This window comes from Brachyistius frenatus, unplaced genomic scaffold (assembly GCF_029030835.1).
Source record: "Brachyistius frenatus isolate BFR_SWC_R1_liver_20210118 unplaced genomic scaffold, ASM2903083v1 Contig_74, whole genome shotgun sequence".
NCBI lineage: Eukaryota > Metazoa > Chordata > Actinopteri > Embiotocidae > Brachyistius > Brachyistius frenatus.
In genome coordinates, this window is record NW_027210673.1 from 1,004,988 (window position 1) to 1,021,806 (window position 16,819).

A 16,819-nucleotide genomic window follows, 5' to 3' on the forward strand; every position below is an offset into this window, starting at 1 on the left:
CCTCACAGCGGTGACTGATAACTTTAATCTTAAAACACCCTCTGCAGTTTACAGCGCCACTGAATCCTCCGGTCGTGTCACTTTTTCATTGGAGACATCGAAGCATCCATCTTAAACCTATACTTTAAATCCACTTACCTGCCCAAGGTTTTGCTCTTCCAGTCTGTAAAGTAGCATTTTTTTCTTAAATAAAAAAGAGAGAGAAAAATGCGTGTTGGAGAGACTGAAACAACTAACACTTTCCAGAGTTAAAGTCTCAATATTTTTCTTCAACTACAGTTACCTGAAAGGCATTCGGATGTTCATCTGCTCTGCATATTTGCAAAGCGTATCCCAGGGAGCGTGGACCTTCACAAACATGATGTCGTTGTTCGTCAAGGAGGGCTTTCAAAATAAAAAGTAACAGGAGTTTGAGAACTAAGAAGAACAAAGTTGAGAAATCAAGCTAACTAAAAGTCCAAATTATTTCTACCTCCTTCTCCAGCATCAGGCCCTCAGCTCGTAAATTCTTCTCAAACGTGCACCTCTTCTCCACCTGCGGACTGGACTTCTTATAAACCAGGATGTAGTCAATACGCTTCTTCCCATCTCGGAAAAAGAGTCCAGATAAATGAGCAAGATTCTTTCCCTGTAGAAGTTTAAAAGTTTCACCTCTGATGAAATGGTGTTAAACACAAGGCCACTGATGCTTTTCAGTTGTCCAAAATCACATCAGTGGAACATCATCAGAAAATGTATACAATTTATGACAATTCATGTGGATTACTGTGAGTGCGGTACCTGAAGTGAATCTGTGCGGGCCTCTAATTTAGCGCGGGTGACAGGCTTCTGTAGCAGAAATGACTCGTCTGCCCTCATTTCACACGTACTCACTTCAGACTCCTCCACAAAGTGATCCTTGCCATCCTCTGCTGCACACAGACACAGAACAGACCCTTATTGAACTGGTGAGGAACCATTCAAAGTATCTGTTTCAAGTCTTTGCTGTTGCTGAAGTCAATATTTTCCTTAATCCCACTGCCAACATTGAAATGAAATCCTTGCTAAATAAAAATTTAAGTCATTTTTAGGTGGGTGCCAGCTTGAGAGCAACACCTTGATGCAATTTAACACACCAATGCGCTGATGTTGACAGAGTGCCAATCTTGTTACTTTCCTTCCTGAAGCCTCACTCATCTCCCTAACGTACACAAACAAAATAACATTTGTTAAACCCACACTGTGAGGCAACAAACACTACATATTGCACCAAGAAATCATTTTCAAACTTCCAGAAGCTCAGCGTTGTGAAACCTTTATCAGATTTTCTTTTTTGCCAAATACATGAAGAAGTACCCCCTTACTGGCAAACTATAAGCCTTTGGCGACACAGCATGTGGAAGCTTTTCCATTTTCAGTGTACATGGAATCTATTGCTTTTAAGAACGCGAAAAATAAGATTTACTCAGTAAAACATCCATCTATCAGGCTGAAACAAGGCATTTTATGTTGCTTATTATGACACAAGCTACAGTACATCACATAAACACATTTACGAGGAGACATACAGTAGCATTTCACATTACAGAACAAATTATAGTTTCTACTCCAATGCATGTGTGACAGCTCTGCTGATTTCTCCAATTAAGCGTGTCTACTTAACCACCACGTTAGCGTAGTGTACGTACAGAACTTTTTTTTACTGCTGTACTGAAACCAAGTTTAGGAAACCACATTATAGATCAACAGAAGTAATGCTGCTTTATGGGCTCTGTTTCCTTTTTTTTTGCATTGCCGAGCTAACCTGTCTGCTGCTACCTGTAGCTTCAGTCGGGCTAATTGGCGTTTCAGCTTGTGAAACTGATGCTTTTTCTTCAGCATGTGATGCTGCGCTGATTTCATTTACACCTGCAGAGATGTGATCACAATCCAAACCTGACATCGGCCTGTTATCCGTATACAGATTGTGCATGTTAATATCAGTTTTAAAAGGGCTCACTGAGGGATATAAAGTATCTATTACTCACCACAGACAATCAAAAACATCAGAATAAACAGCATTAAACTAATACTATTTGTCAGGAAAGATGTGGGAAATTGATTGCAGTGATATCTCTTCTTTACAGACATCAATGTGAATTTCCTCCTCGCTGAGTGTCAGTATAGTCTGTTTTGATTTGGGGATAAAAGTCTCAACTGTGTGGAAATGACCAGATCACGCTGTGTTTTCACATAAAGTAGACGCACACAAAGAGAATAAAGGAAGGAAGAGGACTAAATCTTAAATAAAAAACAACAACATTAAAATAACTCAATTAACTATGGTTACACATTAAAATATGTGGAGCTGATTAACTGTAAAGGATTTAAAAGGGCTTCTAAAGTGTACAGCAAGTGAGTTACCCTCTTTATTTTACCCACAGGGGAAATATTAGTGAAAATAGGATTCAGAATGAGTCAAAGCAAAGTTAATACATTTGCTCTGTCATGTAATGTTAACCTTAACTAATATATGGGGTCTATCTTTCACACAGCACAAAGCATCAATTGAAACGCACGCGTCTTTGCTTTTTTTTATACTGACGCAGTCTTCATTTTGCCATCCAGAGCCCACGTCGTTCAAATATCAAATGTACTTGTGACCATCTGAGTGCAGATATTGAGTCAGTTGACCCTTGCAGTATTATCCTCCATTAATTTGGCACCTTGTGTATTGTAAAACTGTTATTTTAAAAGCAGATATAAGCAATATGCCCTCGCACTCTGCTTGTTAACACCCACAGGGACGTGAAGCCACGCATCAACATGCAAAAGATTGAAAATAAAAAGATTACAATGTAAAAGATTATTGTGAACAGCAATCTTTTCAATCTGAACACAAGCAGATCCGTTACCTCTGCAGGGAAGTGTTCTTTCCTGCCAATTGCCAAATCTTCCGTTATAACAGCAGTCCTCCGAGGTACAAGTGTAGATGAGACGCTGATTGGTTTATTTCATGCTATGCCCAAATCATCACCTGTAATTAATTAAGAGACTAAGTGTATCATACCATCATACTTTGAACCATGCACCTTACTCTGTGCTCAGATTATCTACCGTTAAATTAGCACAAGTGGATTTGGAAAGGCGTTAAATGCACTTGCACCACGCGATTTAGACCGTACCTAGCTAAAATAGAGCCTTAAGCCTTTTCAGCTTAAGGTGCAGCATTACTTCATTGATTCACCTTTTTTATGTAGAAGCTGCTGAAGTTGTTTGACAATTCTGTCATGTTTCCGATGCCTAATTAACATAATAATTGTTATGTGCAGCTACTGAATCTGTTGTAAGATGCAATAGAATGAATACAATAACAGTAAAATGTAAATCTGTGTTACATTTTGGGTACCCCTGCAGCAGCGTATCCAACTAAACACATCTTTCAATGTCCACAGTTGGGAAACTGGAGCAGGACCATGTCCTTGTTTATAAACCCCTGCTAGTTGCTCTATCTACACTCTCCTTCTGTCTGCGCCTTCCGTGAGCCAAGAAAAAAATCAGACCTGTTCCTCAAACATGTATTTTCATCACAACGTCAAACAGCCAGTTTTCACCAAAATAGAAACACCTGCCTGCCTCATTTGCATGAAATTCCTCTCTGCATTCCCTCTTTTACACGCTGAACTCAGCACCAAATAACAAAGGAGAAAGGGCATTTCAAGGTCAGGAAAACAGTAATACCACCATGTTAAAGTGCTGCATGTGCTCGTTTTTTGTGCTGTGACATAAATAGAGCTTTCACTGTCAGCTGCCTCTACATATTCTTGAAGATATTATGAAGACTGAATCGTTTCCTCTCTAACGGCATCTACTGTGACTTAACACAATGTTTTCTAAATTTTCTAAATTTCAAGCATTAACACAATCTGCTCAATCAATATTACGCACATGCCTGAAATGTGACCACGATTATGAAAATCTGTGTAGCAACTAACTCTGAACCTGTTGAGCCTTACGTTCAATACAATGGAGTGAATAATTAAACACCATTAAGATAATAATGGCAGTAACTCGTAACAAAATGTAATTTATCAATGTGTAAACTCAGATTGATGAAATATTAGAATAACTAAAGAGAAAGTGTTCTTCATCAGTATCGAGTTGAATAACCTACATATCTTCAACAAATTATGAAAGAGAACATCAATGCTGCAAACAAAGATGAGTCACAGTGCAATGCTATAAACATTTAGCATTTACCAGCTGCGAGAGGCCATGAAGACTAAATAACGCAGACAAAACTTTCGGGAGAATTAATTTTAAAAAAAGTTCAAAAGTTTTTGCATTTGTCAAGTAAGACAATCTAAAATACATATAAGTCATCCTTGGATCAACGTAGAGGAGACGGACGATACAGAAGCAGGTAGTATGCTGTAGGTGTTTGAAATGTGGCTAGCTTGTATGAAATGTAATATAATCTTGTTTGGATTTGGTGTTTGTAACTTTGAGTATCCAATGCAAGACCATGGAAAACTTTGAAATCATTACACAACAAGCAAATTCTCTCTCTCATGACTGAAGTATCTCTTCCACTAATGGGTTTAGGAAAATATGTGTAAGTTCCTGTCTGTAGACTGACCTGTCCGTGGGGGGAGGAGGCTGCAGGAGGTGCTGATGCTCTGACTCAGAACCTCAACCTCCGGTTTGGGATCCGGGCTCAGGGGCACAGACAGGAAGTGGTTGAGGTTGATTGGATGAGTCTGACTTTGGGCTAGGCAGGGCAGGCTGCGGCGAGACGGCTTCAGGCTCTTCTCCTTCAGGATCTCGCTGATGCTGGTGTGCATGCCTGAGGACAGGGGGACAGAGGGACAGGGGGACAGAGGAAGAGTGTGTCTTATTTCAGTGGTCACTTTAAGTACAGCGAGAGAAGACATAAAATAAAATATTAACAACTAAATAGAAAATATACCAAAATATACATGTCAGTATAAACTGTATATCATGTTTGCATCCTGTATGTATTGTTACACTGATTAAAAATATTTTCAATAAAATATATAGGTATATGTAAAATATATACAAATAAAGACATATTTCAGTCAGATAAAGAATGGACTGGATAGTTTTCTGCTCTTAAATGAAGCTCTCAAAAAAACCAGAAAGCAAAAACAAATATTCTTCATAAAGAAGTAATACACATACAAGCTACAAGTCAACAATACTAAAACAGTGGTACCTGAGAGGGAGGTTTGGAAGGTCATAAGTGGCACGACCCCAAAAATATTATCATCAATCTGGCCTGTCACAGTGAGTATGATTGGATGTGGGGGAAACTGATTAATGAGCAAGTGATAAGAAAGCATTAAAAGGCGCGGTGTACTGCTCAAAGTTACTTTAGTGAAGTGCTTTTCAGACTGAGTAGCAGGTGTATAATGCAGCTCTCTATCTCTGAAGGAACATTTCTGAAGTCCGACCAAATAACCCTGATGATGTTATTTTTGTTGTTTTCAGCTTGATCAACAATTTTGTATCAGAAAAACACACTGAGATCATCCACCAGGCATGATGGGTTTAACTGAAGACCCAACTGAGTTGCTTTACTGCAAATATCAGATTTAGTGTTTTTGGAGCTTGAATCGGGATATCTCAGCAATTCTGTTTTAAATCTGCATCTTATGAGTGAGCCAGCTTTATGGAAGTGAGAAACTAAATCACTGGAAGGAATGAAAAAGGTAGTTGATGCCAAAATGCTAATGCAAGAGCATCACTTTCATGCAGCACTCCATTCATTAATTTTGATGTATTTATTCAGCAGCTACATCATATTTTGCATATTTGGAAATGCATATTTAGGCAGTGAAATAAGAATGCAAATATTGAGCTCAAGAAAGAATTCTACAAATTGTACAACCAGAACTGTAGTCATAAAATGTTTTGTTGGTTAATTTCCCTTAAAGAAGTACCATGTTTACATAAAATTGTTAATTTGATTGTTTTGAGGGTTTTTTGGCCATTTTTTTGTTAATTTGTTGCCTGTGTTTTTGTTTGATCGTTTCTACAGCCTACCATATCTTGCAACATAAAACAACAAGTCATTTAAAAAAACAACCATAAATGTCCAGAAAATGATGAAGAAAATAGAATGTAAGAGAACGTATTTCTAGAACTTAATAGAACCAGTGCACACACTGAAATGAAGGGAGGGAGGGGAAAAAAGGGAGGGAGAAATCCCTTCAGTCATCAACTGGTCCATGCTTTTATGAGCTACAGTAGGGGTGATAATGTCCGTCCTTCATAGAGGAGTGCATTAAAAATATCAGCACTCTCCCGCCATCAAATCACACCCTTCAATACAAGCAGCAAGATGGTGCATCATAGAACTGAACTACAAAGATACGCTTGTTAGGACCGCAACCAATTTAACAAATACATGAAGTAACAGCGTTCAATTGTGCCGGATTCTCATTAGCATGTCATTGTTTTATTAATACCATTAGAGGTCATTTTCAAGGTTATTTCAAGCAAGAAAAGAGCAGTAGGAAGATAGTGGGGGCTTACAGATTGTTGAAACAATAATGGCATGATGAATCATAAAGAGAACCTCAGAGGTTGATGACGATAATGAATCTCCAGCAAATGGAGCAGGACACCGTAGCCGACCTTCAGACCAGGCAGCCGCTTCAGTGCTGCAGCTCCTGGCATATTTATTCATGAAATAAAAGCGCCCCACTTTTGAATGGGGAACGTGCCTTACTTTCACCTCCAGTGAGGAATTCTGTCCGTGACCTTCCTGAAACATTCAGCTGAAACATGAACGTATGAAATGAATGGAAGTTATGAGTTACAGCTCACACATACAATGAATAATTGAGAAAGTAAAAACTGTAAACTTGAAGTGCTTTATAGGAAAATTATGCTTCCTGCTAGAAGCCACTTTGCACAAGAGAGATTTTAAAAATAGTTGGAGCTAAAAGTCCCTTAGATGTAGAAGTCTGATTTATCAGCACAAAATACGACATGAGTAAACTGGAACAAATCTATTTGTCTCTGTAGTCTTCAGGCTCATAACCATTCTTGATTTCCCACTGCTTTAGTTTCACAAGCACGAGCTTCATCACTTTTCATATTTCAGTCAATTCCATTTGATCCAGTAAATCAAGTCAATACTGACCTGCAGGTTGTTAACAAAAAAGACATATTGTGCCACTTACATCTGCAGTAACATTTCAGAAACCAGAGGTTTTATGGTCCAGTGAGAAAGAGGGCTTGTTTGCTTCTCTCAGCAATATATGCAGCAACATCATGCTTTATTTTATGACTGAGGAGTTAATCAGTGAGAGCTGTGAAGCAGCCAGAGGCTTAGAGTGTCATAATTTCATGGTCTCTGTGGATTAGTCTGGAGAGTGGATGTATTCTTTATCCACTTTGTCTCCATTATGATTATCAATACATTGAGAGAATGGCTCTGTGAGCAGTGGCCACATCCATACTTTCAAAAAGGTACATTTAATGGTGCAGATGACACATGGGAGCAGAGCAAACTAATGGGTCTGTAGGGGCAGGGCTTGGTGGTGCAAAGGGATCCTCAAAGTTTGGAATAGGCCCCAAAATTGGACACAGGGTTGGTATTGTGTGAAATTGCTTCCATGGAAATTTTAGAGCATATGTAGAAATGGATCTCTCAGGATATCAGTGATATGATAAGAGTCGTCTGACAGTCGCTGCCCTCTTCCAAATCTTTTGGCCTCATTTTGTCATGCAGGCAGATTTTCGGAACTCTGCCCCCCTGTCAGAACAGTTGTGCTGTATCCTCCATAGATAGTGCATTGCGCAAGTCTATATAAATATATAAAGGGTTCATCCAATGTGAAATCCCGTGTTTAATCTCGCTGTGCTCTGGCTAAAACTGGTTTAGAAGGAGAAAGTTAATCCTGTGTGTGTGCATGGACTGCATGTGCATGGGGGCGTGCAAGTCGGTATGGGAGTCACTGAGTGTGCAGAGAAAGGAGAGTCGCTGTGAGTTGACGCGGTTAATAAACACCTCCAAATTTTCTCTGCATCAGCGTAACAGCCTGTGATGACGATCCTGTGTGCACTCTCGCAACCACCCACACATGTGACATGGAGCTGGACGAGCGTCAAGGAAGGTCGTGATACGGGATTTGGATCTCTCATGTGCAGCTTGTCCATGACGGCCCTCTAATATGAGATTAAATGGATATTTTGGTCTGTACATGTGTGTGGGCATGGTGTTGTACACATTGTGGCTACTGTTTACTGCATATTTGCGGATAAACGATTGGAACAAATGTACTAATCAAGAACAGAGGTTGTTTATCCGTTCGTCATGCTACTCTCTATTATTTCGGTCACAGTATGATATGTGTGGCAGCTCCCTGGCAGTGTCACAGTCCTTTCAGTCTGTGTGTACGGATAAGAATGAGCCAGCTGAAAGAACAAACATTTAATGATCAGTTACAAGCTATCAGATTTTAGAAGAAGCAAAAAAGCCTAAGCATCCAGACAATATCTGCAAGTATATTGCACAAATATAATTCAGGTCAGTGGGCTGTTTCCCATCATGCCTCCATGTTTCCTCATTCTACACCTTCAATTATTCATCCACATTCAGCCCATAGCACTTTCACCGTCGCAGCTTTCAACGGAGGAACATTCTGCATCAGGACCTTTTTTAAACTCAGTGCATGTTTCTATTTTCTTCCTCTGGCACAGACCAGTTCAGGGGACCTGTGCTATAAAAGAGTGGGCAAAGAAAAATAAATAAATAAATATCATCACATGCTCAGAGAAGCAGGTCAAAAACACAGTTGCAGCACGTTCACAAAAAGTATCACGTGGTCTGTTTGGGCGCAGTGGATCCAGAAATATGAGCATCCCTGAAGAAATCAGAAATGTTATAGTTATTATTGTCATTTATAGATTAGGTTGTGATTTATTATTATTGTTATGGTTGTTTGAGATGTTGCATAGTATTTTATCCTCAATATGTATTCAATTATGTTGTGAGCAATGAAATTTAATAGATTTATAGTGGAAGAAAAGTCTGCAAAAATTGCCCCTGTTTCTGATAATGTGTTCTAACTGCACTCCCTGTTAGCTATACTGGTTTTGAGGTTTGTGTGACTGACGTTGACCCGTTGAGAGTTTTGCACTTTTTTTTTTAAAGATTCTGTGTGATTCTTCCCTTCAGAAAGAATCCGACTTGCTTGGTTTAACTTTAGAAATATACTTTTTTTTTGTGGAAAGAAATTTCAGCAAGAAGAAAAGCTCAGCGAATGGGCAGGTGCAGCAAAAATCAGCTCATGCTCGCAGTTCTTTAGATTCCAGTAATTAAACAGTACCGGGCGTTCACATTACCCCCAAGCAAGCAATCACAGCACAGATTAATGCAGCCACCACCATGATGTCCCTGCCGCTGTCTTTCCTTCCTTCTCCTGCACCATCACTACCAAAGACTGGATTGCTGTTTTTGTTACCAGCAGCAGCAGGGACATGATGATAGTTATGCACGGTTAGCCCTTTTTCTCCCAACACCTCATCCTGGACACTTAAGCAGTGCAATTCTAGATGACCTCAAAATGCATAAAAGTAGTTTTCCAGTTGGGCTGTTAGCGGGGAAGACAAAACAGACTGTGGCTTCATGCTGTAAACTGTTGTCCTTGTAGGAAGTTTAGGGCTCAAGCATCATTGGATTTAACATTTGCAGTAAAATGCTTCAGAGAAAAAAGCGCAAGGGGATAAGGAGCTGCTAATAAGATGCTTCAAAGGAACATACAGTATGTGAAAAAAAAATGCACACAATAAGTAGTAAAAATCTCATCAGAGACCAGAAAGAAAACCTAGTTATGTTATAATCGGGCCTCTCTTGTGTTGGAGACTTCTTGGGGTTTAACAACTCCTTCAGGAGTCATTCACTGTTTTCAGCACCAATTCTACTTAGTTGTTGTTCATGTCACGTCCTGCAAGAGGGCTATTTAGGATGTGTTCCGTATCTGTGATGTCATGTACAAGTTCATGTGAAAGGCTATCATTTGTGCACAGTGATAGATGGGCTGACTGTGTCTACCTGAACAGTGCAAAACAGAACATCTGGCCACTAGATCTCAGTCACGTTGAAACCTCAGTGGACACCAGCATGAAGACAGATAATGAAATACTGTGGTGTATATTGAAGCTTATGGGTGCAATGTTAATTTCTATGAAACCACCTTTTTTTAATGTTAAAAACACAAAGTATGTCGTTTCAGGTTATTGGTATATTTTAATTATCAGTAGAGTGCAACACATACTTTATATGCAGTGCTATAAGGATTATTTATCCCCTTGGACCTTTTACATTTTGTTTTTTAAACATGGGATCACGGTGGGTGTGATTAGGTACTTTGACAAACAAACAAAAATAATTTAATATGGATGTATAAAATGTGTAAACTAACCAATAATTCTCCCCGCACACGCTGCAGTCTGTTTTTGTCGGTATGTCACGTGCCGCCGAGCCAGACAGACTGACCGTGAACACACCTCAGAGCAGATGGCACATTTTATCCGTGTTTTAAACAGTTCAGGACTCTATTATACAATCCTGGCACAACCTCTGGGCTGCATCATTTGAGGAGATTAAACATCTTTCTTCTCTTTCAATCTGTACATGCCACTCCGTTCCTTTAACGTCATACAATCCTCTTATGCCCCCTGATTGCTTGTGTTTTCTACTACGTCACAGGAGTCTCTGTTGTGTCTGTGCGTACACACCTCATGAGGGGGCTAAGAACTGCACCATCTTCAGCAAACAATATTAAGCATAAAGTTCTGAGAGGATCTTTTCTGTTCCATACTACCACCAAGTCATCTGAATCTGTGGGTTTCATGGACGTGATTAAACATCTTTGGGCTCTGTGCCTTTATTGTTCATATAACCTAGCAACAAACAACAACTGACTATTTAAAGACTGTGAAAGTGTTAAAGCTGGTAACTGCTCGACCACACACACACACACACACACACACACACACACACACACACACACACACACACACACACACACACACACACACACACACACACACACACACACACACAACAAAAGAGCCTTTGTTTTGTCATATGATAATAAATTCATTGATTGTGCTTGTTAATACAGCACACTCAAATTCATCTTGCATAAAACTGATGCCTAATGTTTTACACTAGTGTTTAAATTTATAATAAACCGATTCAATTCTCCCCAAATCTGTCCCCAAATTAATTTCTGTATCTATAAAACCATCTGCCTGCTTGCATAAGAAGACAGGTGGCCTGTCTCGGACTGTGCAAGCAAACACACACACACACACACACACACACACACACACACACACACACACACACACACACACACACACACACACACACACACACACACACACACACACACACACACACACACACACACACACACACACAAACACACACACGCACAACAAACATTTCCTGTAGAAAACTGCAGTCAAACAGCGGACAGTCTCAATCCAATCAAAAAGCCACTCACCAACAACTAGGAACACTCAAACACCAAAGTCACACACTTTTAGGCTATCGAGGTCTACTGGGTATAAAAATAATCATTAATCCAGAAGCTATTTCCAACAGAAAGATGAGCTGGATATTGCTTAATAACACAATATTGATTCTTTATAAACTAGAATAAAAATTGGCTGTTGGGACCAGATGCTGCCTCTGAAAGTGCAGAATAATACATGTGAAAGCATGAACAAACCTTAGCTGTGGACCTAAATCTTTGTAGAACCAGCTTACATTTAAATCTTGAAGCAAATACTCTCTGCAGAGTGTTCAATACGTTTTAAGAACGTCTATCCAAAAGCTGCAGATAAATCTGACTTCATGATCAGTCTGCCAAAGAACATTTAAAATTCACTCAAATCCTGGGAAGTACTATCAGATGGTTCTGAGTCATTTCCGCTCTCAGGACCAAATGTAACTGTTTTTTCTTGTTTTCATCAACTGAGTGACATTTTCTTCAAGGCAGGAATTGAAGAGATCTATTTATACGTTTATGTTTCATCTAACAATCAGACCATTTTCTAACTCAGCTCAGCAGAGTTGCTTTTAAGAGAAACTTGGAGAAAGTTTTAACTCATTATTTTGGCATTCAGATGATTTCCAGATCAATTTTCAGATTTGCGCAATTACCCACACAGTGATAATGGCTTGACTCCAGCAGCACTGTGAAAGCTCTTCACCTCATACACAAAGCACTATTCAGCTTTCCTCTGGTGAACAAGCATTTTCATCTCCAAGCCTTTTAAGGCTCTCATATGATCTGCTTGAGGAAAAGCAGTATAATTTATAAATTTTGCCTGAGCAGGCTTTTGTGAGCCAAAATTCACCCTTTCCACTTTCCATTTAATGGTGGACTCAGCAGTCACTGAAATACTGAGTGGGCTCTGGCCTGTAGTCAGACTTTAACATAAATCTAATATCATCTTCAGCTACTGGTTTCCTGTTGGGTGGTTTCTTCTGAGCTGTAAAATGTTTCTTGGAAAAAGCAATATAGAAAGAAATAATGACTTTTTTTAAGTGATTTTATATAAAAAAAAATTAGAAAACAATCCCAGTTTTTGGTTCGTGTGTTACAGTTTGTATTTTGCATTTGGGTTACAGCAGAAGTTTGAAGAAAAACGCATTTCTTGTTTGTTCCGACGCTCAAAGAGAAGTGAGAAGCAGATACGCTTTTTAAAAAATTCTTAAACAGCCTCTTCAGCAGGGCACCGCTCAGTCGTGAGATGTCGAGCAGCTCAGCTCAGCATCCTCTCATCAGAAGCCAGGGGATATACCTTTTCATACACCTCAGCCAGGTACACAAACACAAAGAGGTAACTGCTCCCCCGTTTACAAACCTGAGTCAGCATGAAAAACAAGACCTGCCTTCACCATTTTTCTAAATTTAGACAGCAAGAAACACAAACTATTAAAGAAGTGCTGATTTTCTCTGAGGATATTGTCTAAAATCAATAGTGGCCCAACAGTGTAATCTAGCTGCACTGAGGCAGTGGTGTTTGGAATTGGTATTTATTTACAATAAATAAATCTGATGAAATCTGCACCAGCGTGTGGAGACCAATTATCTTTCTTTAACAGAACAGTGTGAAATTATTGCAATTCCAAAATGCAAATAAGCCAAACACACACCCACATGGAGCGGAGTCTTATGTCTCAGATTGCTTTTTCAATAACTTGCAGAGGGGAAACGTATTTTCCATCTGACTGCATGACAGAACTTCTACAGTAACAGCCTCAAATCATTTTTTTTTTTTTATCACTGCTACAACCTCAAATCGATGAGTGCAGCTCTTCCTGACATGTTGCAAGGCACAAAGCAGCTACTTTACCTTCGGGAGCAACTATTCTGCATGCAGCTGAACAGATTTTTGTGGAACACTTTGTATCTTTCCTCAAAAGCACAACATAATATCGCTGATTATAGCCTACTTGTACGGCTCTTAAAGCAGATCCCTCAAGGCTCATTCATACCAGCACGAATATGAGAGCAGGTTTAAATAACTGCAAGTTCAAATACTTCTAAACAAAAAAATGGCAGTATCTGCATTATTACTTAAACTGTAAAGAATTAGCCTTCCACTTTATTAAAACAAATGTGATTTATAGCTATGATTTATAGATTATTGAAATATTTCAAAGTTTTAACATAAATTTCATTAATTTGGTCGTGTGTGAGGTGTCACTTAAATACATTTGCTTTAAGTGAATCTTAATAATGACTTGTGTAAAACAGTCAAGGCAACATAAAGTAGTGGATCAAATATCAGAGCGCACCGGGTTCAGAAACGGGCTTCATCCAAGGAGGAGAAGGCTGCAAAGCCTCCAACTCTGCGTCACCCTTACAGCAAGTACAGCGACCATTACCTCCGAGCACCGCCTCGCACGCAAACTATCTAACAAGACACGAAAAGTAACCTCGCGTCACACGCTGCTCAAAAACAAATCAGAGCCGGACGCCAAATGTTCACATCAGCGACCAACCTTTCTGCTGCTTGAAGGACTGGATCGAGCCCGAGTGGTGCACCATGGCGACGTTCAGTTGTTTTCCAGCGTTTATCAAATTCCGTATTTCGACAAACAAGGTTGCAGAATACATGAGAAACTATGTTGGGGTTGTGTAGGTGTTCCCTCAGCTCCCATCCTGCCAAACCATCTCACGGGCGATGCGCAAACCCCAGCAACACCTGTCTCAGCCCCGCGTGCCACCACCCCCCCCCCCCCCCCCCCCCCCCCCCTCCCCAACCACCACCATCCACGGCTGTTGTCATGGTGACGGGCGGTAGGGGAGGTCCTGAGATGGACACGTCCTCCTCCGTCCTGATTTACTGACTCCAAATAAACTGCGGGAAATTACCAGGGGCAGCACGGCTCAGAAAGGACATGTATTGATTCTCTCGTGAATCATCCTCGTCCTCTTTCCCTATTCCCAGTCCAATGTAGTTTGATGAACTACGAGGCGTGAAAAGTAGTGTAGTTTGGCTGCTGTGCCAAGGAAAATACAATGCAGTTAATACTGGTTACTAAAATTGACCTTGAAGGTATGTTATAGCACCCTCAATGAGGATGATGAATTGAAGAAAAAAAAACCCACAACCTTTTATCTACAGTTAAAACATTATTATCCCACTTTGAATAGTTGAATTATTACAGAAAAATCAACAATTAAAAAAAATAGCCATAAATGGGACATCTTGTGATCAACCAGGCTTAACTTTAACGTCATGTGAAAAAAAAAAAAAAACAACAACTAATAACTAAAGACTAAAACACCAATAAGGAGAATAAAATAAAGGGAACATATAGAGAATCTGACTTTTTCTAGCAAGAACCATTTGCCTTATTTGGCAATTAATACTGCCAGGTTGTGAGAAAAACTCAAAAAACAATACCACAGCTCACTACTACAGGGCTCACTGCTCAGCTGCTGACACTGTGCTGTGGTGGCACGGGATCCCTTTAGAGTAAATGTTTCATCGGCCTTGAAATCTGAAGCTGAGCAGGGTGTTAAAATGGCTCCACTATCGTGTGATTGCTTCAAACTGATCATGGGTTTGTTGCACAAATGGGACATGGCTAAAATAACAAAGATATTGTTTCATTTTTGACATATTTGTAGATTATTATAGATTAGGGACAATAATATGCAGAATACAGTATTTTCAAACTCATTAGAAAATCATAGTTTTTTTCTTAAAATAAGTAATTTTTCAGCTTTATTCGGCCCTGTTTAAAACTCATGTTTCCTTTCTTTAGTTTATTAATGGTGTTAACTCTAGTGCCTGTTATCGCCTGCACTTTTTACAGCTGCTTTTAACAGCTTTTAACATTTATACGGGACAGGGGAAAATGATATAGGACGCACACCAATATTAAACACAGAAAAACCTGCATCCTCCCCCCTCTGGCTTCAATTGCATGGTATTAACCAGGCAGAGATCTTATCGTGGTTTATCCGCAAGGTCACTGGTCTTATTTCAATGTCAACCACAAGAAGTTACAGCAGTAGACCTCCAGTGAGGATTTGAAACCCAGGAGAGAGAGAGAAAGCCTTGTGTTGTCCATGCTGTTGCTATATAAGCAGACACTCAGCTGGCCACTGTGATGAGCTCAGTCGTCGCCACAGTCACAATGATACAGTTTGCGGTTTGGTCTGTGGCCTTACTTTTGTGTATCAATCTCTGTCTGTGCGCTGATTCTGACGAGTCGTCTGGCAAATGTCACAGATGCAAATACCATCTGCTTTCTTGCAGCTCAGCACGCCTCTACTCCTCCCACTGTTCTGATGTTTATTGAAGACTGGTATCAGGGCTGCGTGTACCAACCCATATAAAAAGTCATTGAACTACCAAGCAAATGCATTTCTCCCTCTGTGAGCATTAATAAATAAACAGGCAGCTCTTAAAGGGTCAGTCCCATTTTAAATGGTATCTTTTCCATTCCTGCCTGTTAGTTTAGAGATGTAGGTCAGATGACAGCGCTGCAATGGCAACAAGGTTTTAGACAAATAGAATACTGCCACCCTGTGGATAAGGTGGCTAACTGAGCTGTGAGCATTCAGCCCCAAGAAACACAAGGGGGCACTGCATTACCCGCCTCAGCCCAGGCCTGTATATACACAACTATTGACTAGACTTGATTATATTTGCAGCACTCAAACAAAATAGTGAGCTGTCACGTCATTGTTGAGTCAAAAACCAAACAATATTTTCAGTTAAAACATTTCCCATTTATATAATCTGTGCTGCAAAAAGCATTTCAGTAAGCAAACTGAATTTCCAGTAGTCAACAACAGCTGATTTACTACTTACAATAATACTAGAATCAGTACAATCAAATATTCCAGTTAAAGAAAAAGCCACAAGCACACACAGATATTAAATCACATTCAGAAAGAGTTAAAGCTCCCTTCCCTAACATTCAACACACACTTCTCTGCACAAAAAGGTTCTGCTTTCACATGCTGTTCAAAGAATCAAAGAACTCCTGAGGGACGAAGACCTCTAACGTCAACACATTTAACGATATCACCTGCTGTGAGGTTTAGCAGCCAGTTACAGATCTGCTGATGAAGTCAGTTTAAAAGTATAGTTGAGAATGTAAACTTTTTCTTTTCATGTGTTGCTGAACAACAAATTATTGTAATTCATTATTGATTAGTGCACTAAGTACTGCTTCAATAATTAATTATATTAAATGTCTAATAATTAATCATGTATATAGTAAAAAAAAAAAAAAAAGACATCATAACTTGCTGTAGTCCAAGCTGTAATCTCCAGATTG

The 16,819-nt window shown here is 39.6% G+C and overlaps 1 protein-coding gene across 3 annotated transcripts in view; it reads right to left on the reverse strand.

Moving 5' to 3' along the window:
* The window catches only part of ano3 (anoctamin 3), a 35,017-nt gene extending 20,786 nt beyond the window's left edge, over nucleotides 1-14,231 (reverse strand). Inside the window, exons 1-6 of one of the 3 annotated variants that reach the window (XM_069708217.1) lie at nucleotides 14,021-14,231; nucleotides 4,598-4,804; nucleotides 781-908; nucleotides 473-628; nucleotides 284-384; nucleotides 139-183 (exon numbers count right to left, since the gene is read on the reverse strand). In XM_069708217.1, coding sequence (XP_069564318.1) covers nucleotides 139-183; nucleotides 284-384; nucleotides 473-628; nucleotides 781-908; nucleotides 4,598-4,804; nucleotides 14,021-14,135 — 752 coding nt within the window. In that variant the 5' untranslated portion in view covers nucleotides 14,136-14,231. Of the gene's footprint in view, nucleotides 1-138; nucleotides 184-283; nucleotides 385-472; nucleotides 629-780; nucleotides 912-2,873; nucleotides 2,958-4,597; nucleotides 4,805-14,020 lie in introns of those variants that run through there. The other 2 variants (XM_069708216.1, XM_069708218.1) reach the window with 2 other exon arrangements.
* Between the last annotated feature and the right edge of the window lie 2,588 nt (nucleotides 14,232-16,819).